Source organism: Marmota monax, unplaced genomic scaffold, assembly GCF_021218885.2.
Source record: "Marmota monax isolate L192 unplaced genomic scaffold, Marmota_monax_Labrador192_F-V1.1 WCK01_AAM20220418_F8-fsc00145, whole genome shotgun sequence".
Lineage (NCBI taxonomy): Eukaryota > Metazoa > Chordata > Mammalia > Rodentia > Sciuridae > Marmota > Marmota monax.
Genome location: NW_026695201.1, coordinates 2,561,469 through 2,588,826, shown reverse-complemented (window position 1 = coordinate 2,588,826; position 27,358 = coordinate 2,561,469). Strand labels below are relative to the sequence as shown.

The 27,358-nt window shown below is 46.1% G+C and overlaps 1 protein-coding gene across 2 annotated transcripts in view; it reads right to left on the bottom strand.

Moving 5' to 3' along the window:
- Positions 1-382: 382 nt before the first annotated feature.
- The window catches only part of Cadm3 (cell adhesion molecule 3), a 31,086-nt gene continuing 4,110 nt past the window's right edge, over positions 383-27,358 (bottom strand). The window contains exons 2-10 of one of the 2 annotated variants that reach the window (XM_046429035.2): positions 13,345-13,446; positions 10,877-11,017; positions 10,235-10,387; positions 9,425-9,562; positions 8,817-8,987; positions 6,463-6,553; positions 5,860-6,029; positions 2,849-2,974; positions 383-1,671 (exon numbers count right to left, since the gene is read on the bottom strand). In XM_046429035.2, coding sequence (XP_046284991.1) covers positions 1,553-1,671; positions 2,849-2,974; positions 5,860-6,029; positions 6,463-6,553; positions 8,817-8,987; positions 9,425-9,562; positions 10,235-10,387; positions 10,877-11,017; positions 13,345-13,446 — 1,211 coding nt within the window. In that variant the 3' untranslated portion in view covers positions 383-1,552. The remainder of the gene's footprint in view (positions 1,672-2,848; positions 2,975-5,859; positions 6,030-6,462; positions 6,554-8,816; positions 8,988-9,424; positions 9,563-10,234; positions 10,388-10,876; positions 11,018-13,344; positions 13,447-27,358) is intronic. The other variant, XM_046429036.2, reaches the window with a different exon arrangement.

Genomic DNA, 27,358 nt, shown 5'->3' with positions numbered 1-27,358 from the left:
TGGATGCTCTGTGTTTCAGGGAGAGATGAGATGAACAGCTGGGCAAAAACACATCCTGGGACTGTTTTCTCTGAAACAGATGGGCATTGGGGGGGGGTAGCATGGAAAAGACCCGGATGGAGCAACATCCCAGGTGAGGTACAAACCCTGACCAGGACTCCTCCACTCCCAAAGCCCTCCTCTCCAAGCTCCACGCCCCGTCCACCTGCCCAGGACCCCGGGTCCTTGGCCCTCCTCCTCCATCCCTCTCTGTTTCTCCTGCACACAGACACACACGCACATACAGCACATACACACCCACACACATTTACACACAGTTACACACACACACATGCGCACAGAGTTCACATTATTCCCTTAGTTTGGGCAGGAAACAGCTCAGTGCAGTGAAGCTCCTTTTAGTATTTTTGTTGTTATGTCTGCCTGGCTGCTGAGGGAGGAAGGACCAAGGGCTGGTATAGGGGACAGGAAGGGGCACAGGGTGGCACAAGATGGAGGCGGAGTTGCTGAGCAATGCCATGAGAGGAGCGGTTGCCGTGCAACAGTCCAGGGTGGTAGGTAAGAGTGAGGGACCCCTCGGCCGGGGAAGCAGATGCAGTTCAGGCCCCAGAGCAGCGCCTCTCCCACAGCTGCTGGGACTAGGAAGGGCAGCCGGGCTCTGCTGTCCCCCGAGGCCTGGCTTCATTCATCGTGAGAGGAGAGGGGTGGACAGGGCTCTTTCCACCATCCATCCTTCCTCTGCAGATCTACCCTTCCTCGCAGGGGCTCATGCCCTCGCAGTGGTAAAGCCCTGGGTCCCCACATCTCCCAGAGACCTTTTCCGCTCCGCTCACCCCTTCCTCTTTGTGATAGAAGGGAGAGCTCCAGGGTCACCGGCACCTGTCTCCCTGTCCAGGTGACACGGCTGTTCATGGCTCACAGAGGAAAAGCCACCGCCAGCCCCTGCTCACAACTTTCCCATTCCTGGGTTTCTGAAGTCTGGGAAACGCCTCTGCTGGGGGAATGGAGGGAGGAGGGCTGGGGAGAGCCCACCCTCCACACCAGCCCTATTCCTTCCCCATTTCCTACCCTTCCACCTCCATTCTCCTCGAGCGGTCCAGGTTTTCTTTTCTTTTCTTCCTTATTATTTTTTTTTTTTTGATTTTGTTTTTTTTTTCGTTTTGCGCTTTTTTTGTTTGTCTGTTTTTTTTTTTTGTTGTTGTTGTTTGTTTGTTTTTTTTTTTTTTTTGCTTTCCTCACCCCAGGAGCCCTGCCTCTCCAGCCTGGAGACGGATTTGATTTGGGATTGTTACAAAAATAATAATAACCCAAACGCAGAGAAGCCACGGAAAGGGCTGAGGGTAACCCTCCCCTCCCCCCCGCCCTCCTCCCTCCCCATTCCAAACCGAGTACAAAACCGCACCCAAAGCAGACATTCTGTACAGGGGGGTGGGTGGGCTGGGGAGCAAGCGGGAGGGGCGGCCCTGGGGTCGCTCTGTACAAGTCCGGGTTGGTGACGGCCCCAGCAGTCCCCACGGGGCCCCTGGGGGGCGCAGGAGGTGAGCAGGTGCCCCTAGATGAAATACTCCTTCTTGTCATCCCCTCCTGACTGCCCGCCTTCTGCGTTGATGATGGCGGTGTCCGCATCTGGGGCGTCGTCGGAGCCCTTGGCCTCGTGCGTCAGGTAGGTTCCTGTGTGGACAAAGAGGCTCCCGTCTCAGGAGCGGCTTCTCCGCCTCCGCAGTCCACCCTGCCCACTTCCACCTTCCCGCCCACCCACTTGCACAAGGCTTATGCACAAGGCTTCTCTCGCCTGGAGCTTGCTCCCCCCGCCTCACCTCCTTTGCATTTATTTGTTCCCAGCATCCCTCCCCTGACCACACCCAAATGAATACGGAATCCTGCCCTGATTAATTAGAATCTCCTCTAAGATACAGACAAGACAGAAAAAGAGAAAGAGGTGTGTGTCTGTGTGTTTGTGTGGGTGCACGCACATATATATGTGCAGGTACAGACTGGTGATGAGGAACTGCTATCTCAACTTATGAGTAGCTTTTTTTTTTTTTTGTTTTTTTTGCATACTGGAGATTGAACTCAGAGGTGCTTTACCACTGAGCTACATCCCCAACCTTTTTAGTTTGTATTTTGGGACAGGGTCTCACCAAGTTGCTTAGGCCCTCCTTACATTAGGAGGCTGGTGTCAAAATTGCAGTCTTCCTGCCTCAGCCACCCAAGCCAAAGGGATTGCAGGCATGGCCCACTGTGCCCTGGCTGTGCCCTGGCTGTGAGCAGCTCCGTGTGCAATGCAGTTGAGAGCTGGCTCATGGCACCAGCCCATGCAGCTAGGCTACTGGCTGGAACAATACCAAGGCAGGAGGTCTGAGTGGAAGGAATGGAAGAGGCGGCGTGGATATAGGAGGGAAAACAAACCCCCCGGACAACAGTACCCACAAAAGAGAGGAGAAACGAGATGGGGTGAGGCTGCGGAGTGAGGAGCTCAGAGAAGGAAGAAGAGGCTAACCAGAAAGGATGAGAGTACAGGAAAATGTGGGATGGAGTCATTTCAGGCGCTCTCAGTCTTACAGCAGAGACCCTGGAGGCAGGGCAGCCTGGAACAGCTGTCTGAGTGGGAAGGTTGGATTTTACTTGGATGATTACCAAGCCATTGGGCTTCTCTGTGGAGTTGGTGGTGCTCAGTGATCACGGGGTTGGCGCTCAGGGGCTTGACTCCCTTTTTTTTTTTTTTTTTTTCCCCTTCAAACTCTCCAAGGGGCAACTGAGTACCTGCAGGCCCTTGGTGTAGGCTACTTCTCCCTGCATGCCCTTGACCGATCTCCCAACCCACCCAAGTTCTCCTAATGCTTCTGACCTTTGTGCCGGATCAAGTAGTGTCCGAGGAAGATGAGCAGGATGAGCAGCAGGAAGACGATGAACGCCACGATCCCGCCGATGATGGCATGGTAGGTGCTGCTGGACGAGGGCACTGGACTGGGATCTGGAGAGAGGGAGGCACACGGTCAGATCTGGGGGAACCATTATCTCAGCATTCGAACTCAGCCCTGGGGAGTCTAACTCAGCAGAGAAAAGGCCCTTAACATCACATCGGGAGGCATTCAGCAAAGGGGAGCTGACATAGTTTGTTCTCAAGATGGCTTCGCCAAATCTGGAACATAGCAATCGTTTAAAAAAAAAAAAAAAGAAAAAAACCTGACATATTTGGGAATAAGTAAAATCTGCTCACATTCAATCTCCCAAGTGGGTTTCTTGGCACCAAAACATGACCTTGATCAAAGACCATTGCTTTAATGCCTGTTACCAACCTCTCTTTCTTTCTCACTTGTGGGTGATCACTTGTTCCTTCCCCTTAGGCCATGCCCTCTTACCCTCCAGTCTGAATGGGATTCGAAGCTAGTTCTTTAAGGGGCTTCTCAGCCTCGTTTCCTACTGCCCTGAGATCAGATAGGGAAAGAACAGTGAATGCAGCCCAAAATGAAGCACTTCAACCTTGTGCGGTGGCCCACACCTGGAACCCCACGATTTGGGAGACTAAAACCGAAAGATGGAAAGTTTGAGACCCACCTTGGAGACTTAGCAAGACCCTTTCTCAAAATAAAAACTAAAAAGTGCTGGGGATGGAGCTCAGGGGTCGGGCCCTTGACTTGTATGTGGAGGCCCCAGGTTCCATCCCCAGCACCACAAGCACAGAAATCAACAATAACAACAATGAAATATCTGCTTAGCATAAAGAAGAGTGTTCTTTCTTGGCAGGGAATCTTAATGCTCTGGTAAGCCTACGGCCTTTTGGCCTGTCTCAACAAGGAGGCCTGGGATTCCAACTGTACTGATCACCACCCAAGGGTCAAGGGACAAGGACTGACTTGTTTTCTCCCATGACAGTTGGTGTCTCTGCCACTGGATCCCCATAGCAACAGGGGATGGGTGTGGCAAAAACAGCCCCAGCCATAATCAGGGACTCAAATGTCCAAAGGCCAGTACACAGGCCCAGGACATGGTTCTGAGGTATCCAAAATTACATTAGCCACAGCTATAATTCTCCCACCCATGGAAGAGTGACTGTTTTACTGCTTTGCTTTTCAAAACTCAGCTTGAGTCTGGATGTCTCATTGACCACTTCTATATTTTTTAAAAAAACCTTTCCTATCTCTGTCTTCTCAGGCTTGACTAGACATGGTTTTTAGTTCCTTGCTTGTTTATGACTTATTTGAAAAGGAAACATTGAATCCAGGGCTGCTGATCTACATCCCCAGTCCTTAATTTTTATTTATTGATTTTTATTTTGAGACAGAGTCTCTCTAAGTTGCTCAGGGCCTCGCTAAGTTACTGAGGCTGGCCTTGAAATTGTGATCCTCCTGCCCAAGTCACAGAGATTACAAAGGCATGCCACCATTCCTGGCTTGTTCACTGGTTTCTCGTGCTTTAGAGACAGGGAGAGGATGGGTCCCCGTGCACCATGAGAGGATCGAGTGGACGTGATGGTATAACTTGGAGGAAGCCGAAGGAGTTTAACACACTATTTCCTTCTGAGATAGTACATGAGACAGTGTACACATCGAAAATTAATCCTGGATAATTATTCCAGAAACTATGGATGTGGAAATGCCTTAGAAGAGCACAAGTTTCCACTGCCAAATGACCTCTGTAGAGCCCCTGTCTCTATATTTAATTTCATCCTTGGCAAGTTTTCCACTTGGATGTTCCTGGAAGCCAAATGCAGTAACTCTGTTGGCCACCAGGCGTCAGCACTGGCAGCACATGAATCAAACGGGACTCCCTCTGGCTTTTAAGCACAGGGCAGAGAGAGGAGATCAGCAAGATACCAACTGCAGGACACAAGAACTTTCTCTCACTGCCAATCACCGTCAGACTTGGTCTGGAGTGATCTGGGGGCAGAGACCAGAGCTCAGTTCTTTGTCTTTGCTCCTGGCATCTTACAATAGCCCCGTTTGTTGTGCCGAAGCAGCTCCCCCATGCTGTGATTGGCTCCTGAAGTTGGAATCACCCATCTAGACATTCTGGTCCCAAGAACTCAGGCCTCTTATCTCCCGGAACTTGGCTCTTATCCCCCCAGGCCCAACACACATACACACACACACACACACGCACACACACGCACGCACATACTGTATTAATGGGCATTTCAAGTTAGGGAGTCTCTGAAGTTCCCATGAAGATGCATTTTCCCTATACTGCAGAAAAGTTCACAAGACTTTCTGGCAGGACTCTGCTGCCATTGGGATCTTAAAAAGAATTCTTTGCAAAGAATCCTAGAAGGGGACTCTTTGCTGGGTTTGGTGGTTGCAGTTTTGAGAAGAACTTCAGAAAATGAGCATCCACTGGTCCCTCTAGAAAATACAGCAGCTGAGAAAAGATTCTGACTCTTTCTTCTGCACAGTATAAGTTTCTCTCTTGTTTTTCTGCCTGGACCCAGTAGAGTACTACTCCCCAAAATCTGGAAACGACAGCAACTAACTATCAACCTGCATCTGATAGTTAGTCCTAGAAGGAGGAACTCTGAGATCAATTTGTTGGCCTGGGAAATACACATACACTTGAACCTGACAGGCTCCAGGGCCTCTAGGTGCAGAATTGTTCTCCTGAGGTTGGAAGATGGTACCAGTAGTTGTTGTTATTGTTTCTAGACAAAGGCAGGTGAGAACCCACCCTTTCACTGATTTTCCCTTATCACACATCCCAGAGTAGACCTAGAGCCTAAGTCCTCAGCCCTCCCGTGAGTGAGCTGTTTTTCCTTAAGTCCACTCCCAGTGGACTTAAGGGGAAAGCTCTCCGGAAGTGGGAAGAAGAAGAGTGTGAGATGCATAGAGAAGGGAGACGCTGGGAGAGGGGACCTGGAGAGCTCACCGTTGACATTGAGAGTGAAATAGGCCGTGTAGCTGCCCATGTTGCTGATGGCAGTGCAGCCGTAGATGCCGCTGTCACTCTTGTTGAGGAAGGGGAAGATGAGGGCGCTCTCCTGGGTGGTCTTCAGAGGCGGGTCACTGCCCTCCTTCATCCAAAGGTACTTCTGGGGGCTGTTGAAGTAGAACAATTACAAGTGTTAAGGAGAGCCTAAGCCAGGGGGCTGAAGAAAGAAAAATAAATGGGGAGAAGGGAAGTCAGGAACGGATAAGGCTCAAGAAGCGGTAGGATTCTGAGGGTTCCAGAGGTGGCGGGGGGGAGGGGGGGGAGGTGGCCTCTTGGGTTAATTCTAAAGGAGGAGGAGATTTCCTAACTTGCATCTTACTATAACTTTGTTCCTCGGGAGAGGCTAAGACGCTAAGCTAGAGAGGTGTCCCCACCCACTTCTGATGTTTTTCAGAAGAAACACTCAAAGGATGGATGTTGGACAGAGTCAGAGGGTTGGAGGCTCAGCTCGGACAGTGCAGGGGAGATGGGAAGAAGACATCCAGTGAAGGTGACAATCTGAGAGTGTGGAGGTATAAGAGGCCAGCAGGCGGATCTTACACGGGATTGCCACGACCCTCACAGTGCAGCGACAGCTTCTGGCCTTCACGGGGATGTGGAGGGTCCGGCCTAATCATTGCAGTCGGTGTGTCTGTGAAGAAGGAAAGGTTGTCAACACAAAATTCCCCATTCCTACTTAGGAGATCTCCCAAATCTTGAAATCACCCCGTTACACACTATGGCTTTTACCCATCAATGTCTCAAAAATCCTAAGAGGCTTTCCTTCCCTTAGACTAACCACCTAGAGATAGGGTGATCTCAGAGGGTCTGCCCTTGGTGGGGCAGACAGGAGGTCTTCACAGAGCTGAGAAGGGGAATAAGTGATTTATTCATGCCTAGCCAACTGCCTTGCACACAGACAGGACCTAATGCATATTTTTAACGGAACAAAGGCACCTGAACTTGACACTGACGGAGTTCACAACCTCTTAGTTCTGTGTACTCTGCCAGGGAGCTTAGAACCGGCAGCAACGTTTGAACACAAAACAGCACTTCGAAGGGTCAGTCCAAACACAAAATGAGAGCTTTGAAACAGCAAGAGATGGGGGGGTCATATTTTGGCTGCAAAAAATGGACTGACACAATACAGATGAGCTCTGGGAAGGAATAATGGCATCTGCCATTGACGCCAAAGGGCTGCTTAAGAGGCTAGGTCCAGATGGTGGCTTAGAACAATACCACCAGATGCTGGTTTAGAACGGCAGATAAAGAGACTGTGCTTCCCCTAAGGAAAAAGCCAACCTTAACAACCAGTTAATGAACGTGTTCCAATCAAATAAAACAGGCCAAAGAGAGTCAGGCCAGGTGAGAGAATGGGTGTTCTGGGGCCCCACAGCCGCAGAAACCTCTAGCACAGTGCCTGGAGTACAATATTTGTTGCCTGACTGCTGATCCACGCTTGGGCCAGAAGATCCCTGGAGAGTGATTGCCAGATGGTCTGGTATCTCACAGAGGAGTTAAGAAGGGAAAGGGCCTTCTTTACCTGGCCAGAGAACAGGGCTCAGGGGAAATGCCCAAGGCCAGGAGGCTCACACTCAGAGCTGGTGATTACGGGGTCCTTTGAAGTTTACAGAGTTCTTTCATATGTATTGTTTCATTTATCCTCAGGATAACTCAATGAAGCAAGCAGGAGGCACAGAGAAATGAAGCTTTGGTCAAAATAACATTGCTAGTAAGTAGAGGCACTGCGGCCAGCTCATCCGTGTGCAGACTGAGTACCCTGCGAATGGTCAGTGGTGCTACTCTGCACCTACTTCATGTTCAAGTTTGAATAATGGGTCTAGCCACTGATGAAATGGCATTGAAGTTAAGAAGAATGCTCCACCTGATTATCCCATAAAGAGGTTAAGGACTTCAGTTATTTTCAAAAGCTGCCCAACTGTTTTTTTTTCTTTTTTTAACGTTAGGACAAGAAACCCATTATTTTGTTACTCTTGAATCCTCTACCTTTGGATTTTGGCTATTCTTTTCCCCTGGGTTCCCCGTACCTAAGGAAAGTTCTTTCAGAAAATTTCCTTATTTCTTCAGATGAGAAACTTGCAAGTGTCCAAACTTCCTCAGAAGTTTCTGTCCATGCTAAAGGCAGATTCCATAGAGGGGTCATAGATCCCTGGAAAGGGTGGGAGGACTGATGGTGACGGTGGACCTTGCAGCTCAGCAGACCAAGAAAATTCATGGAGCTGGGGCAAACAGAAGAGTAAAGATCTGGGAATAGTTGGGAAAAGATCTGGGAATAGGTGATGGGTGCCAGGAAGACTGTATTTTCCTTGCATTCGTACTTTTTGGAAGTCATAGAATGTCAGCCCCAAAGGAAGCCTCAGTGATCCCCTTCTCCATCTGTCTTGTTTCACAAATAAAGAGTCAAGTTCCGTGGGGTGAACTTAACATCACTTAGCTAGTAAGTGGTGGAGGACAGACTAGAAACTATATCCTGGGACTTCTGATTTGCTCCAGTTATCGCTGTAATTTGCAATCTAATTGCCTACGGTACACTGGCTGAACTCCGAGGTTGGTAAACTGACCCTTGGACCAAATCCTGCCAGTTGCACACCTTTGTAAATAAAGTTTTATTGGAACACAGCCCAGCTCATTTGTTTGCCTACTGTCTGTGTCTGCTCCCCTGCAGCAAAGGCAGAGTTAAGTGGTCAAGAAAGAGACTGTATGACTCTCCTAGGCTACAATATTTATTGCTGGGCCCTTTACAGAAAGAGGTGAAGCACTGCTACCTGTGGGCTCCTTTTTACGTTTTCACTTCCGTGTGTGTGTGGTCCCTCATGGACATCAGGCTCTCTTTCCTTTGTACCCAACCCCCAACTCATACCTGGTCCTTCTTCACCCCCAAGCCCATGACATACATAAAACTTCAATATGTTGAGAGGTGGATCTGTCAGCTCCCTTTAGAGATTCGTGGTTCACTGAGCACACAATGTCTGCTCCGTCGTCCTCCCGGGTAACCTGTAATGTCACTGAGCTGCTCACAGTGAAGGTCTTCCCGTTGGAGTCTTCCTGTATTCGGGTTGGTTCTCCTGGAAAACAGAAACAGGAAGACACACACAGATGTGAGTCCTAACATACAGCTATCACGTGGGCCCTCCTGAAGACACAGATGGTGCGTCTCAACTTAGACAAACTGTAGATAGGTGTTACTTGTAATCCCAGTTACTCAGGAGACTGAGGCAGGAGGTTTGCAAAATCGAGACCAGCCTCAGCAACTTGGCCAGGTCCTTCTCAAAATAAAAAATAAAAAGGTCTGGGGATATAACTCATTGACAAAGGACCCCTGGGTTCAACCAGTTGACAACTGGATCTGTATACACAAGGAGAATGTAGGCCCTGACACATACCCAAATATCAGCCATTCCCTTTCTCTTTCTATCCCATGGCTCATATGCACATACACAGACATATACCCACCTTCCCAACACCCCCTCCTCCTCCCATAGCCCGAGTGGGAGGTACTCACCATGGAGTTCTTGGTCACCCTTCCTCCAGGTAAGCTGGGCTGCAGGTTTGCTCCCAGAAGAGTGACAGTTTAGCGTCATTGTGTCCTTTTCTCGTAATGATGATTTGTAACCAGTGATGATGGGCTTCTGTGGGATTCCTGCCATGGATAGGGGATGGCCAGGATAGGAAGGAGAGGCACCATGAGGTCACACTGCAGCTCTCCCTGTGGAGATAGCCTCTCTAGGGGTCAGTACATCTGGTGCTATTTTGATTTAGAAAGATGAAGAGAAGACTAGAGAAATCATCTTTCTCTTTGATCTCCTTTCTGAGAACCAGAAGAGAGGACATAGGGGAAGAGGTGTGCTAGCAGGTAGATTACCATACCTGAGAAAATACTATGTGACTGGACACCCCAGAGCCCAACTGAGTAGCCACAGAAATACTGTGAGACTCAAGGAAGCAAAGACTCAAATCGAAATACAGTATGAAGATGGCAGTCTACAAACAACTGAGATATATGAAAATGATAATTAACAATACATGTACATCTTCTGTTTCCCTCACACAATTTCGGGAGATAGGTGGTATAAACATGATTAACCCTAGTTAAAAGTAAGGAAATGCCTGCTTAAAATAAGAAGTTTGTCCCAGATCAAACAGTAACTACAACAGAAAGGATTAGAACTTAGGCTGTCTTTGCATTTTTATCCCATGGCAAGAGAAGCACACGTCAAACTTTCAAAATTCTTGGAGGCCAGCCTGGCTCTGGGCTGCTGCAGGGGCCCACCTAGGAAGCGCTGTTTGCAAAGAAGCATGCTGGGGGCCTCACCGAGCACAGTGACGAGGGACTTGGCGGTTCGCACAGGCATCGTGAAGATGGAGCAGGTGTACTCGCCCTCATCTGCCAGGGCCACGTTGCTGATGCTGATGCTGAGCTCGTGGGGCGTGGAGCTAACCAGCTGAATACGATTATCTCGAAGGGCTGGAAAGATGGGGGAAAATTGGAAGCCAGTTTTCTACTGGCACCTTTCATGTTATTTATCTCACAATCCCAGGTCTGCTATCTTTGGTGGGGTAGAGACGGCAGACAGAAATCTGCTTCTGAGTTTGAGCGGTCTTTGGCTCATTCAGTGACTTTTTTTGGGCCACTGGACCCAGTAGCCTAAGAGAGACTCAGAAAAGGAGGTTGGATCTAGTCTGCTTCTTTGTGAAATGCCTGGTACAACAATGATATCAACTGCCTGGTAGGGGTCCTCTGGGCTCAAGCCCCTCTAGGACCCTATAGGACCCTGCATGGTCAAGTTCAGAGATGCATAACTGAAGTTTCTGTGGATCCATGGAGAAGCCTGTGGTCTGTTCCTTCTCCAGATAGCACATCTCTACATTACTCAGTCTCTGGACCACAGGGACAGTACCCCTCGGGCTCAGCAGTCCCCTTTCCCGAGGAGAGAGAGAATTCATGGCACACTACCTCTCTTCTCCCCAAAGTAGAGAGTCTGCTGGGCAGGATTAGACCACTGCAAGGAGGAATCCTCATGATCTTTCACTTGGCACTTGAGCACCACAGTGCCACCGGCCACCACTGTTTCATCGGATGTCCAGGGCTGACTATCTGCAAGAGGAGAGTTGGATTAGCATCCCGAGGAACCCTTAGAACTTCTACCCATTTCTGGGCCAAAGTCCATCTCATCTAACTCAGAACTATCCCAGGCTTTGGTGCCCAAGATCTCTGTGTCCTCTTTAAGACTTCATAGGGGACAAAAGAGAGGTGACGGTGGTGGTGGAGGGGAGACAGATCATATTTTCTTTTCCTTTGAATACATCAAAAACCAGTCACTTGTTGAATGTCTTCTGAATGAACTGACAGGGCCACAAACGTTGAGAGGAATAAAGGCACCCCAAATCTGCACATACTATGGCACATGTGTCTCTTCTAAAAGGTTCTACCGTTCGTCTTTGAGAACACACATACATGTCCGTCATCCTACATTTTGCCTCCCTGCCACCACCTACATGTAAAAGCAAAGACAGGAGGAGCAGTTGTGACTCATAATCCCAAAACTAAAACAGGGAAGAGGCCAAACTAGTTCCCGGGTTGTACATTCATTTATGTAACAGCTAATAAAACTGCAAAACAAACAAACAAAATATTTAAAAAAAAAAGACTGACACATTTTGACATACTTTTCAATATTTCTAACAAAAATTTTTCTTCCAACAAGTCTCTTAACACATTTCCTTTAATAGAAGTACTTCCCACCTCCCAACATACAAACCCAAACCACCATCCTGATATAAAGAGTTGAAGGTTTAAGTAATCACAGGGCATGGTGGTGCAGGCCTGTAATCCCAGCGACCCAGGAGGCTGAGGCAGGAGGATTGCAAGTTCCAGGCCAGCCTGAGCTACTTAGTGAGACCCTGTCTCAAAACAAAAAATTAAAAAAAAAAAAGGCTCAGGATGTAGTTCAGTGGGAAAATGCCTCTGAGTTCTATCCCCAGTATAAACAAACAAAAAACTTGAAGTTTTTCTTTCAACATGATAAAAGCACATTTTTCTAACCCCTCTGTCCTGAGTTAAGTTAAAAAGCAAAACAAAACAAACAAACAAAAAAAACTAATGAACAATCTTATGGATGAGCCTTTTAACCCCAAATGTGCCTTGGAGACAGGCTCAGCTGGGAGTCCCTGAGACTAGGACACCTGCTTCCTCTACCCAATATTGTTCTATGTCCCCCACAGCATGGATTCTGATTCCTAATATTGATTCCCTCATCTCTAGAATGACTTTCTATGACCCAACCACACTGACCTTCACAGAACTAATCTAAAATAAACACCTTCCAGCTCTGATTCTGAAACATCTACAAAATCGGCTCTAAGGCATTAAATTACCTAGCCAGCATTGTTCCTGTCTGAGTTGGAAACCAAGAAACTTACTTCCTATATTCCTCTATTAAGCACTTTCAAAACAATCCCACGTTCCTTCCTCTTCCCTTGTCCATTTACAATAGCCACTGACCTTCCCCTTCCCTTGTCCATTCACTCCTTCCTTTCTTAGTCACCAGAACTCCATTTCCAAGAAATAGATAAACTGAGCGTTCCTAGCAGACAGGAGCCCCTGAACAGGGAAAGTATGTGTGCTGGAGTTGATGCCCAGCATCCACCAGTCAGGGTGTCTGTTTCCAAATCAGAGTACAAAGCCTGGTAGTTACTTTTACTGTTTAGAATGTTAAAAATAAATAGAAAGATAGATAGATAAATAAAATAAAAAGAACAACAATGAAGAAGACTTTAAGAATCATGGAATCTAATTACTTCATTGTACAGGCAGTGAGGCAATGGAGGTGAAATGACTTTCTAAGGTCACTCTAATTCTAGATGGGACTAGAACTCTACTGTCTCTCCATGCAGTGCTCTTTTTATTGGAATGCTTCTCAAAGTAACTATTTAACTTGAGAAATAAAACTATGATTTTGAGATTAGCTTGCCAGTGACTGAGCCGGCTGAGTAAATTTGCAAGCGATATATTCTTAAAACCTCTCCGTGAAAGGTTTGAGAAACCTTTGATTTACCACAGCCACAGAACAATTTTTAGCTAGTAATCCCTTTGTCTCTGACTCCTTTTGATCATCCTTGATTGGATCTTTCCAGCACCTCTCTATTCTGAGTAACCTATTTCTCTGGAATCATTTTATTTTTGGAAAGAGGTGTAGGGGTACCGAGGTCTCTGTACTGGAGTGAGGGAAGAAGGAGGAGCAGGTGCACGGTGAACTTGCTGGTGCAGAACTAAGAACTAAATGTCAAATGGGAAGGAGGAAAAAGTTGTGTGGTAATGAGGGGGGTGGTGAGGACATGGTGTGCAGGCAAGATGAGTGGCAGATGATGTGAGGATGAGCGAGGGATCCGAGGGACGTTGACATGAGGGGCCTGGATTCTCACCTTGACTGGCCAGCATGTCAGGGCTGCTCCAGACTGTGGAGCTGATGGGCTCGTCCAGTGGAGCCAGAGTTCCCAGCTCCAAATCCTGCTCCTGCCAGTAGCCTGGGGAGAGAATCTCCATCAAGGATGAGCCCTGCATATACTGCTACAGTTTGGGTCTATACTTTCATTGTGGGGATGCGGGAGAAGCTAGGCCCCTATGGAAAGGAGGCTCATCAGGATACCTAAGAGAAAGGAGAGACATTAACTAGAGTCCTGAAAAAAGGAAGTGATTTCTCCTTTGACAGGGTAAATTAAAGGAGGATGCTGCGTCTTATCACATGCTAGAGGCAAAGAGATCTTAAGGATCACCGGGTCCATCCAGTTCTTCCATTTCACAGATAAGGACAGTGAAGCCCAGAGAGACTATAAGTGGATTGGTGAAGGGCAGTACAGAAACATGATAGATAGCCAGAGATTTTTCATTTCTTATGCAAGATTTTTTTTTTTTTTTTGCTGCACCATATTATCTACCAAAATGACTACAGGTTTAATTATTAGAAGACACTTTCCCATTTAATCCTTTGACTAAATCTGTAAAATAAGTACCCTGGCATTATTCCTGTTTTGGAAGCATAACAAATGACTTGCCTAAGGTCATACAAATAGAACAAAGACTAGAGATTAAAGGACCAGATTCCAAATACAAAGCTCTATTGGTTTCAAAGTGAGACTCTCATTATCTCCGAGTTCAAGGTCAGGGTTGAAAAAGCCCCGACGTGCCTTGCCAGATTGTCACCTCTTGTGGGGTGCTGAGAGTCTAGGTTTTCCTTTTGGGCCTTCCGCCCCCCTCTCCTTCCTCAGGCACGACACAACTCCTTTCTTCTTCCTCCTAGGCAGCTCCTAAACCTGTTTGTTAGGTACCGAAGTGTGGCGGGCCTGCTTCTCCAACCCAGATCCAACAGGCAGAGGGACAAAGAAACTGGCCCCGCGAAATCCTTTCAGGATCTCCCGCCAGAGAGCCCCGAAGTAGCCAATCACGTGCCTAAAAACTCCGTGAGGTCACCGGCTGCTGAGCAGAGCCTGGGGCGGCCACTCCTCCCCGGCCCGGGAGTCCCCGGGAGAAGTTCACCAGTGGTCCCTGCGCGCTCCTGAGCCAGCGGGGGACCCGCGGCTGGGCGCGGGGGCAGAAAGGACAAGAAAGGGGCGCTGGGACCCAGGCAGGGCAGGTGGATGGGTAGAAACCGAAGTAAGAAGTGGGGCCAAGGCTCTGGGTTCCCGGGAAAGAAAAGGGACCAGGATGAGGGAGAGAATTGTTGAACCAGAAGAAAAAGGAAAGAGGGGGGGGGGACAAGGGGTAGGGGAGAAATCTAGGGGAAAGAAGAGAGGGGGAAAAAGAGGGGGCAGGGGAGAGGGGTGGGAGTCAGGAAGGAAGGGTGAGTACCAGGGATTTTCTTGCATCAGAAAGGGCTCTAAGAGAGAGCTTTAGAGGTCCACTGCCTCTGCAGAGGCAGCTCCTCTTTCCCGGACATCTCCCAGGAAATTTGAGAAATTGCTCTGTTCTGCCCAACTGGGGAGAGGGAGTAAGGCTGAGAAGCCAGAAGCCCTGTTAACAGGTAGCAAGTAGCAAGCAGTGGGCAGGGGAGGGAGATGAGGGCTGAACTCCTGAGAGGCCAAAGAAGGGTCCAGGGCTGTCAAGTCCAGCAGAGAGGCAGTCCCTGGGTGCCCAGCCCTTGCCCTGCTTCTTTCTCTGGACATCAAGAATGGAGGAAACTTGAAGTCGGTGAGTGTCTCCTATTATTTTCCAGGTTGGGTGTCTGGGTGTGCTGTATCAACGCACAGTAGAAAACCAAATGGGTTGTACACAGGTATGGGATGGTGGAGGGACAGAGAGAAGCCAGAGAAGGGATCTCTGCTCAGTCCCACAGTACTGGTACCCAGTGCACAAAATCAGCACCCAAGCAGTGCACTTGCTCAGTTGAGCAGAGGAAAGAGCCATCTTAGGGGACTTTCAGTTTGCAGAGTGGATTTTTCAACCATGAATTCCATTAATCTTGAAACAGTTCTAGAGTTAAGTGGCCATCTTTAAGATGAAGTCCAGAGAGTATCTAAGGTGCACCCAAAGAGCATACCTCTTATGAATCCTTTCTCTGGTGCTGCTCCCCCCCAAAACTTTTTGAACAACTCCTGTTCCGGCGTATGGCATTGTGATGGACTTATTTAGTTCCCATTCTCCTCTGCTAAGTTTTGAGCTGGTTAAGAGCCGGAGCCTCACCTTTTTCCTATTTGATCTTTAGCACTTAGCCCATCGTGGGCTGTCAGTACATTTAATTGGCTCTGGTAATGCGTTCAGCTACAGTTGGTCTTGTGCTAGGTGTACTGTTAATCAGGCAGAGTATGCACTGTGTCCTTCAGCTTGGCTGTAGTCTTCGTTCTCCTGATTCTTCTCTCATCAGTGATTTTTTTTTTTTTAGCATTCTGCTCATGTGCTTTTCTCCTTGTTTCTATTTCTTTGATCCCTCCCCTCTTCCTGCATTTTGTTGTCACTGGTTTTGTCTGCATAGGAAGAATAAATGCAATGGTGATGTGTGTCATTCAAACCACCCGGAGTTGTCCAGATGAGGGGAATGGTGGCAAACACCTAAAATAAACGGCATATTTGGGATATTTATGATATATATTGCCTCTGTAGGTTTGCAGAGAACTCATGTGTTTTAAGAATGTTTAAGAGGTGGCTGGGATTCCCCCGCCCCCCCCCCCCCCGCAGGTGACATGTTTCTCTCTAGTACTAAAAGGTACTTATGATCTCATGTCTTCTCTTGAGAATTGTCTGTTTATGTGTCCCAAAGTTTCCTTGCCGTTTTTATGAAACTGTAGACCTGTACTGATAAATTCTGAATGGTCATCCCCCTGGGAGTGAATGAGTGACTATAATGCCATCAACAGAAGCATGGATAAGTAGCAGAAATTAAAAGCTGGTTTATGAAAGGCTTGCATCTTCTTTGGTTTCAGATTTTACCAGTCATTTATGACATCATCATGATTTCCCTCAAAGAATTCAGATTGGAACGGGAAGGGAGACCAGGAGTGTTCTGAAAGGGAGTTGTGGACTTTGAAGTGGAATTAGTAAGAATTCTGCTCAAGGACCTTGGAAGGAGCTTGTGTCACATAAGTCAGACAATTGAGACCACAAGACCATTACTGAAGGAAGGCCCTTGCTGTTTGGGTAGAACAATGGATGGATGAAAAGACTGGCTAAGAGCAGGAGCCTTGGCTTCAGTCATATTGGTCACGTTTTATATGCTTAGAAACCTCCACTGACTCTCCAGATAACATCAGATGTGCTAAGCTGGCCTTCAAGGTCCTTTAACAGTCTGAGGTCAAATGCCTTTCAATTTTGTCTTTTCTCCACTAAACTCATCCCATATTCCAGACGTATGAGCTATTTAGAATTTCATTTGCTCACCTGTGTCTATTCCCCTTTCTGTAATAACTTGGTTGCTGATGCTCTGCACCCGACTTCACATGTCTAAACCCTGTCTCTCCTTAAAGCCTACTGTTTGTAAGCACCTGTTTCAAGAAGTTGTCCCTGTTGGTCACACAAGAGAATAATGTCACATTTCTCTCATTTACAACACTTTATCTGCTTTTCTTAAATGATGAATCATTTTTCACTTTGTGCTTCACATTTAGCTTCCCTCCTAAATTATAAAAGTTCTACAAGCAGGGTTGATAATTCATCTTTGTATCCAATACTGACCCCATACATAGAGCATATTGCATATAGCAGGTGCTCGATAAATATCTAATTATTAAATGAATCAGATGCTGAACATCTACTATTGTGAGACATAGGCTCAAAATCTGTCCAAACCCAACAGAATAGGAAACATCAGGCCAAGGAGAGGGGAGACCTCCTAGAAATGGAAGCTCTAGAAATATACAAGACAGAGGGACTTCATACTTATCAATACTTTATGTATGTCAAGATTCCAGTAAGTTGCTCCATATACTGTATTCCAGACAAGATTTTTTTTTTGTGTGTGTGTGTGTGTGGTACTGAACCCAGGGGTGCTTTACCACTGAGCTACATCCCCAGCCCCCTTTTTATTTTGAGACAGGGTCTCACTGAGTTTCTCAGACTGGCCTTGAACTTGCAATCCTCCTGCCTCAGCTTCCCAAGTAGCTGGGATTATAGGCATGCACCACTGTATATGCTTTTAAGAAGAATTATCATGCACATGTTAGAGCTCAGTTAAGGAAACTTGTCCATATAATTCATCTAATAAGTGTTGGGATGTGATGGACTTTGAACTTAGTTTTCACTGACCACACAGCCCAGGCTTTCTGCATCTTTTCACTGAATATTCTGTTCTCCTTTGCAGAATTATGTGTTTTTTTGTGTGTGGTGGTCAGTTAGAGATAAGAGGGGAAAGATCCCTTTTTTTGTGTTGCCTTCCCGGGAACGGCTCCCCTAAACCCTATTCGTGATGCTCACCTGCGGTATGATAAGAACAGCACAGCAAGTTGGAAAGGGCTGCTTCTGCTGGTGGTGATGCTATGATTGGTGCCCACTGAATTACATTTTCAACTGGATCTCTGAATTGTTCACTATACCTTTGGTCCCATTTCTTGTACCCCTTCAGTGATTCACGATGTGGGATTTTTAGTTAATCAAGCAACAGACATGTTTAATTAAAAGTAACAAAATCTTTTCATGTTGTTGTAGCATTCTAGCACTTAGGCTAAAAACGAAAAGATTATCTTCTTGTTTGCCTTCAGTTGCTTTGGGGCTTCTTGATTCTCGTCTTGTTTACCCATGGGTTCTGGTATCTTTAGGATTCTCAGCATTTTAAAGGACAAAGTAGCCCTTTCACCCACTGGTTTCCTTCTGATTGATTGTTCATATTAAGAGTAGCAGAGGTGGGAATTGGAGACTTACTAATGTGCTTCTTTAAAGCATACATTGACACCTATGATTCAGCTCTTCACTGCAAGCACAGGACCTCACACATAGTAAGTGCTCAATAAATATTTATTGAATAAATAAATGAGTGACTCAAATGAATAAAAATGTATTATGTCTCCAATTTAAGTGACTCTAGGAGGGAAGTCTATGATAGTCTGCCAGTGTAATATCCTTGATTGCTTGGTTTATGTATCTTTCCTGCCCTGTGTGTTTTGAGAGCTACAGTGCATGGGCCCTAGGGCTGTAAATAGGGTGCACATTCAGGATGGCAGGGCAAGGGGGCAGGAGCCATCCTGTATAAATGCTGATGGTCTTACCAGTGCTTGGGGCCGGAGCCCCACTTCCCTGATGGTAGAGAAAACCTGCTCCCTGAGTAGGAGTTGATGGGGATGATGATGATGGTGGTGATGACTCAGCATTTCTCTAGCTCCAGAGTTAAAAATACTGCTCCTCCCAGCCTACTTGTTATTCCTCACGACTACCATGACAGGTGGGTGGAGGAGTGTTATCTCCAAGGCAAACACATATTGGGGGCTGTGGCCCAGAACACTGAAGGGACCCACTTTTAGAAGGCTGTAGCCACCATTAGGAAGCTCACTGCTAGGCACCTTGACCAGAGTCTCCCACTCCTAATTTCTCTCCCACTCCAGCGTCTTCGTGAATTCTTACGTATATTTGGGTTGTACATGGAAGGCAATGGTCATGGTAAAATCAGGCTTACAATTTGACTCCTGGGGCTTTGGTCTATGCTTGGAGCCACAATTCTGTTTGGCAGACAACGGCTGATGGTGCAATTGGAGGAAATGGGACCCATCTGAAAGCCAGATTTGATAACTCTAAGATATGGGGGAGTCATTTTGACTTTAAAGCAAAAAAAAAAAAAAAAAAAAATCCCCTTCCTCCCACAAAAAACCAACAAGAAACAAAACCTACCCTGATGATAAAGAACTCTCTTTACACTTCATTTCTTATAGTCACTCTGTGTAGCCATGATCACATCACATTTGCTGAAGTCACTGTGGAGTCACCAGTCTTGGACTTGGTTGGCCTGTGTTCCAAAATATTCCCTCCTGCATTCCTCCATTCCCCTCTAATTTGGCCTGCCCTCCCCTAAATTTGCTATTCGCTAATATCCGTGATAGTCCAGCATGGTCAAATGGAAGCTAGGCCCTAAGAGATGGCCCAGGGTGTCTTCAGGGACCTTCTGTCTTTTCAGGTGTTGGGGGTATGTTCCTTCTTCTCTGTTGCTCTTCAGGGATGAGCCTTGGTCACCCCACAGGCAGCAGAATGTCCTCAAGGATCTCCTCTCCTTCTTTCTGCCCCGCTCCAGCTAGCAGGCACTTCAGAACTTCCCAGCTGAGTCCTGCTGCCGGAGCCTCCCTCCCTGATCTGGGCCTGGGGATTCTCGCTCCCTGCCACTCGCTCTTTCTGACCAGGCTACCGTGCTCCTCCTTGCTCCTCCCTCTATCGTGTCTGCTGCTGTCTGGTTTCTCCACCTGGAGCCTTGTTTATCAAGGAGCCTCTTGGGCCCCATGTGCCTGCTGCCTCCTGGCTTTGCTGTGCTCTCCTAGGACGCATGCCAGCTAGAATGGAAATAGGCGGTAAATGGGGGTGGGGACAGAATCTTCTCTCTCGCAAGTTTCTAGCATGCGGGTGAACCCCTCAACTTGGTAAAGCTTAGACCAGACATCTAGGATTTATAGACCCAGAGGTCTCACACCATTAGGTTATCCAAGAGATTTAGGGTCTGGAAGGACTCAGTCTGGGCCTAAACAGATTTTATAGCGCACCTCGCAGAGATCTTTTGGTTCTGGCCCCCACAGGTTGAAAATGAAAGGTTTTTATTTCCTGGGTTTGGAATGGTGTGTGATTGGGTGAGGAGAGACTCTCTGGGGTAGTTTAGTTAGCTTGTTGTGGTGGGCGTGAGGGTGGGGTTAAAATTAAAAAAAAAAAACACTTATTTTTCTGTTAATTCTTGGTTCTTATTAAAAATATGGCTGGGGATACAGCTCAGTGGCTGAGCACTTGCCTAGCATATGTGAAGCCTTGGTTTCTCTAGTACTAAAGAAAAGAAACAAAAATAAACCCAAAAAACTCCAAAACAAAAAACAAAACAAAACAAAACCAAAACAAAAACCCAAAACACATCACTTACTCAAAACTTTTCCATAGCCAAATATTAAGAATAAAGTATCAAACTTATTTATTTCATGTATTTCCTAAAGGACTGCAGTCAATTTGTATATCTGGTCATTTTCTACCAACTCCTAATGGCCAGAGGTGGTTATTCTTATGATCTTTGATTCTACCAGAAAGGATGGAACTCATGCCCTTTCTGACTCTTTATTGCCCAAATTCAATAATTCTTTTCCTCTTTCTGTTACACCTCATTCTACCTAAAAGAGTTTTCCCTCTATGATTTTTTAGAAGTATAGGCTTTTAGAGTTGTTTAGACCCTAAGTGGTATTCACTCCTACCCTCCCGTGTGTGTGTGTGTGTGTGTGTGTGTGTTGGGGGGCGGGGTGTTGGTTTAGGCAGTGTTGAGGATTGAAGCCAGGGCCTTGCACATACTACCACTGAACCACATCCCCCAGCCCAGCCTTCTCATTTGAACAATGAGGAACCAAGGCTCAGAGAAGTTTAGGAGCTCAAGCATGGCCACACCAGCAGTCAGTGGGAGCTGTGGTTATAGCCCCAGTCTCCTGAGCCTGTTGTCATTTTATAGCAGGATCCTTGTGGACTAGCTTACTCAAAGCTTACTGATACATGTGATTTCACACCCAGTGACATCCACACTCCCTACTTCCCTGTCTCCCCTTAATGATAGTGAGGAACTCCAGGACCCCAAACCTCAAGGAAACGAAATCTACTAAGTATGAGGTAGGTTGGAGAAGCTGGGGGCCGGGGGAGAGGAGGAAGGAGTTCCTGAAGATGCAGCAGATGGAATCTTTACAAATTTCAGGCCTTCCTGGCATGTTCTAGTTCCCAAAAAAGAGGAGGCTGAAGGGCAGAAGCTACTGACATGTCCTTAGGAGCTAAAAGGAGTGACTCTGAGGTGTGTGTGTGTGTGTGTGTGTGTGTGTTGTACCTGTGCACATATCTGCCTGCATGCACATGCACTGTGGAGCGCCGTGGCCATGCAGAATTGAAGTGGGAGACAGGGGCTAGAAGAGATGGAAGAGAAAAAGCAGAGGAACATGTCCTATTCTTGAGCTCAAGAGAAAAAAAATCTGGAGGCAGAAGTGGGCTTGTGGTAGGCTGGGGGGGGGCCCTCGGAGACTTAGTTAAGATTCCGAGGCGCAGAGGCTGGCAAGTGGGTGGCAGGGAAGGAGGTGGGGACAGCTGTTGCTTTGATTTGCTATTGAGTCAGTGTTCTCGGTGCATTAGCACTGGGAGGGAGCCCTGGGCTGGCCCCCAACCAAAACAAGCCCCTCTGCCGCCAATATTGACTCGTAACAAGGAGAACTGCAGTCAGGTGGAAAAGGAGGGGAATCTGATCCCCAAAGCGCCCCTTTCTTGGCTTAGCTCCTTCCTTCTAGGGCTGGGCCGTGTGGTGGGGAAGCATCTAGTGGTTCTGCAGAGAGGCTGTGAGGGTGGGAGGGGGCAAGGCACAAGGGAAGGCTGAGTGAGGACTTCTGGAGAGCTGGTTCTGTGCAGGTACTGACTCTTGTTGGGAAGATGACAGCTTTGAGCCATTTTAGGAGTGTCTGTTTACCCCATCTCCTCATTTCCTTCCCACCATGATCACATACTTCAGAAATCAGGATGGGTCTGACTTGGGCTCTGCATTCTAATACAACAGAGCCAAGGAGTTGGACTTTGTCTGAGTTCTTAGATACCCTTTTAAACTGAATGCAAGGGGGGATTTTGTACCCCATCCGAAGAAAGTATTTGGGAAAAGATCCATTTAACTCAGTGGAAGGACCTCTCTAGCTCCCTGGGCCTCAGGACCTGTCTGAATACACAAATGGATTCCTTTTCTGAACGGGCTCCATCTCACTCTCCTCTGAGTTTTATGCTTTGCTGCAGATATTTTAGGATGATGTCTTGGTGTGTTGGGCTAACAATGCTTTGAAAAAGTTTAATTTGTTAGAAGGCAGGCAAGAAAGCATTTATCTCTGCTGGTTCTGATTTTCCTGACTTGTTTTTACTGCTTGCCTTCACTGGGTGATCAGAGTCAGGGTGCGGATGACAGGTTCAGGGCAACGGTTAGGAGCATTACATGAAGAAAAATGTGTTCCGCTCTACACACCCACACGACTCCCATTTCCCCGATTTCCCCAAGCCTCACCGAGATTTAGTCTCCCCCCCTCCATCTTTTCACTTAAAAACTAAACAAAACCAAACTGTATTTCTAAAACAGCGGCACTTAGTTCACACGAGCCTTACTTTGTGCCTTCCTGGGAATTGAACTCTCCCCTGAAACAGACAACATTCCTCCAAGTCTACAGATCTCACAATCCCCCAAATGGCAAAGAATACTGTTTTGACAGAAATATATCTTCCGCTCTTCTTTAAACCTTCATTGAGTGTCTCATCTTTGATGTGGATATATGCTCATTTTTGCTCTCTTAAGACACATGCGTTCTCCAACCTACTTACTCTTTTCCTCCAACACACATAAGAATGCACTGTGATTCTCATTATCCATATCTCTGTTTTTATTCTTTTTTCTGACATAAACTCACAAGCTTTTATTATGACCCAGATACAGAGCCCTTTTCACATGCCCATATTAATCAGAAACCTTTACTTCCAGAAAACCATATGGCTTAAACTCAGAGATTCTCCCCAAAGCAGAATTTAGGCTCGCTCTTCTGTTCAAACTCCCCAGGAGAGGGCCAAATCCTCTCCTCCCCAGGGCTGAGGCTCAGTCCATCTGTCACTGACATTGGACTCCAGGGCTTGGAAACCAAAAAAGAGTTGGCATTAAACAGCAGTTGAGGATAAATGAAAATATGAGAGACCCAGGGGTTTAGTGATGGTGTTTTTTTTGGTTATATTTGGGTGAGATTATAGGATAGAGATTGGAGGGGAAACATATAATGTATGTTTGGAAAGATTTCATTCTTAAGAAATAAAAGAACTAGTGAGTGCCCTTGTCCCACTGTAATTTTTGCATTTTGCTGGGTGACAAATGGTTAGGAGCAGATGGTAAAACTGGCCCCTCGTTTTATAATAACGGAAGAACTTGGCCGCAGGCTCTTTCAAGACTGAACATGATGATAGATCCCTAGCTACCTGTCATTGATGTACGTATTAGAGTCTTGCTGGGTTTCCAAGAAGTATCAGATAGTTAAGTCAGAGACTCAGTAAACTAGTTCACCTTCAGGAGCTTTTTACCCACCCTGTCTGAGGCTTTAGCTGGAATTCTAGATTCAGAATTGGAAGCAAAGAGCCAGGGCCAAGGAGATGAAAAATAAACATGTGAAACAAGAAACTGCATATTCCCAGTGAAATCCAATATGGGAAGCACTAGTTCTCCATCTTACCTTGCCAATATTTGGGAGTCTATGACGGAAAGGGGAGAGACAGGTAATGGCCATCCTAGAGATGAATGGCATGAGCCTTCATTTCTTTTTCTTTTTTTCTTTTCCCTAGGGCAAGGTGATGCACCTGACCTTCTTGACCCTGAGCTGGAAGTAAATGAGCTAAAGGTGCTTATAATTTAGCAATCAATACACAATTAGTATAAGTCTAGCTGGGGGGGAAGGGAAAAGAAATCCTCAGAGCATACAGTATTTTAATTCTTTTAAATATTATTTAGCTTTCTTCTCCTTCTCCTGTAGACCCCCCACGAGAAAGGGAGAAAGAGAGATGAGAGGGTTAAAGAATCCCAGAGATAAAAGAGTTCACACAGTGGGATGATGTATATATTTAAAAATATGTTGGACTCCCTTCATTTGAGTCTTTCCTGAAACGTGTCTGTTCTTTGTGAGAACTGGGTCTTAGGCAGATGAGTAGAAGCCAGATACTCCAGATGTTACTGTAACCCCCATTCTGCCTTCCTGAAGGCTTACTCATAGAGATAAATCACTCCTATTACCTGTCCTTGAGGATGAAACTTCTCCTTGATTCAAATGAGGGAAGGAAGGAGGGGCTCTAGAAATTTATTCTGGAAGCCTGCTCCCCTACCTAGATTTTGCTGTAGGTCATTCCTCAGTATAACTACTATATAAACTATCATGCAGAAATTGACATGGGTCAGTTAGCATTTAGGAAAAGAGGAACTTGTAGAATTCTGGTGTGATATGGGGAGCAGCCTGGCTGGTCTAAGACTGACAGGGGCTGAGCATTCTCGGCGCTCTGCCATACGTTACGTCATCAGCTTACTGGCAGATGCTCTCAAAGAGTAGCAAAGTCCAGTTTAAAGATGTGTATACTGAAATCTGGGTGTGGTGGTACATGCCTGTGATCCCAGCAGCTGGGGAGGCTGAGGCAGGAGGATGGCATGTTCAAAGCCAGACTTAGTAACTCAGAGAGGTCCTAAGCAACTTAGCAAGACCCTGTTTCAAAAAAACAAAACAAACAAACAAAAAAAAAAACCAGGCTATGGATTTGGCTCAATGGTTATGCACCCCTGAGTTTGATCCCCAGTACTGAAAGAAAAAAAAAATGTCTACTAAGATTACTGCCAAGGACCTAGACTTTGGGTTGGAAAACTTAAGGCCATTTAATTCTGTGCCAGATGGTTATAAAAGTGGGGGAAATGAGTCAGGGTTTTGATATTTGTTTTCTGTGTCTCTCATATATTGGATTCCTCTGTTATCCATTTTGAAAACCCATTATTACATATTGTCTTTGCATTTGCTAAGGTTGAGGGGAAAGGGAAAATAAAGCACCATGTCAGAACACTTAGAGTGATTGTCAGGCTCAGAGTGCTGGTGAGAGGTGCATGCTTATGAACCCAGTAGGACTCACTTTGCATTCCACATCTGGGGTGTACACATACTGTTCATGTATGAGAAATAATGTTTCAATTTAAAATAGGACTGTAGTTCTGTTTTTAATCTACGAGTCCAGATATAGGAAAACATTTAGTTAGTTATTTGGAGGCCTTCTGAGGTCACCGCTGATCCCAGTTTCTTGAGAATCTCAAAATACAGTTTTTTTTTTTTTTAAACATGAGAACTACTTGCTCTTTTATAATCTCCTACAGTTGATTAAAAAATGGTCACAAAAACTCACCAGATCTATATCTAAGGGATTGGTTCCCCTTGGAGCAGCTCAGGGACCACAATCAAGATCATGAGTGTGTCTGTGGTCGGGGTGGGAGGGAGATTCTAGCCCTGTTCTGAGGGCTGCACTGTGGAGAGTAAAGAGAATATGAAGCTTGGAGGTAGAGCAGGACCATGGAGAGCAACGAGAAGAGCCTGAAGTGTCACTGTCAGTGGCTAGCACCATGGAGAGCTCAAAGCACAGGTAGTTTGTTCCACAGAGAACAGAGGAACTGGGATCATAGGTTAGGGCAGCCAGCTGTCATGCAGGCAGACCTTGAACAGACATCAGGGTTTCTGTGAGGACCATGCTACACCACTGCCTGTTCTAAAAGACCTCCTGAAATACTTTATTTGAACCTGCCAGATATATATCCAAAAGATTGTACTAAAATATAGGGTATACCACCAGACTTAGTTTATGAACACATGACTGACTTTATAATCATGTCAAATGCCTAGGCATTAGTAATGATGGTGCGGGTTTTACTTTGCAAGAACTTACTATGAATAAAGTTTGGCTTATCTTATAATAAAGGAAACAGTCCAGAGTTTGGCTCATCTTCTAATGAAGGAAAATAGTCCAGAGACCCTGTGAGAAACCAGGACATGAGGAAGCCAAAAATGTGTATTCTCACCAGGTAGGTTATGAGATGTTATCAGAATGCCCTGGCACCCCAAGCTGCTAGAAATAGCCCATACTAGATACACACGGAGAAGAGGTATGGGGTCATGCCTCTTAAGAAGGGTATTATCCTCCAGACTTAGAGACCTCCATGTTAGTTGGGAAAGTTAGTCACTTTCTTTCAACCCTAAGGGAAATTTTATTCAAGGAATAAGTGATTCTTTCTTCAATACTTGCTGCTTCAGTGAGAAATGTGTAGTTTTACTGAGCCTCTGTTTTTTGAAACTTAACAGCTTCATATGTTCATGACTCTTGAGAGTTTGGCTTCTTATTACTAGAAGGGATGGGTTTGTCGTGTATAATAGAATTGGATTGCATTTTTACTTGCATAGTTATGAGTCCTGAGTATCAGCTGGTCTGACTTTGTAAGGAATCACCACTGCTGTTGATCTTAGAGGTAGAGATGGATCTTTGGGCCTAGAGACTTATTCTTCTTTGCTTTACAATGACATGGATTATTTATTCTTAATTTGAGCTCTTAGAGACCTGTTTCTTTTCCTAATGGCTTGCTTCTCCAGGCTCTCTTTTTGATGGGTTTGCTTCTCTCTGTCTTTCTCTTAGGAGCATTCCCATGAGGATTGCTATTCTCAGAGCTTATGGGTGGACCTCTGGGACATGACCCCATACAGGAAACGAAATGTTCCAGTATATTGGCCTATAGCCACTGGTTAAACAGGAAATATGAAATTGTAAAATTAGAAATAAAAGAAGATATAATTACCCAAGCTTTCTAATGCCCTGGATTTTTCATTTCACTAGTCAGTAAGGAGTTGGTTCAGTCCACAGCTTGCTTTTCAAAGAGAATCTGGAACCTAGATTGCCATCCTTAGATGAGGTTCCACTGACTGAGAATTGAATAACAAAAAGGGATTGCTGAGCTAGTAGACAGTTCCTTCCATTTTATTTCTCTGGTGATAACCATGAAGATAGTTTTCCTAGCAGGTGACTTAAGGAAAAGCAGCTTTTGATCCCATTCTACATATTGTTTGAACTACCAGAAAGTATTTGTCAGCAGCAAGGAGTACCAAAATAAAAATCTAAAGATTTATGGAGCAATGGCACGACTACACAGTCTGCTGTTTCAAAGTGACCAGAACACCCAAAAGATGCCATCTGTGGAATCTTATGGCTGCAGAACTATGAGTCACCCTCTCTAAGTGAATA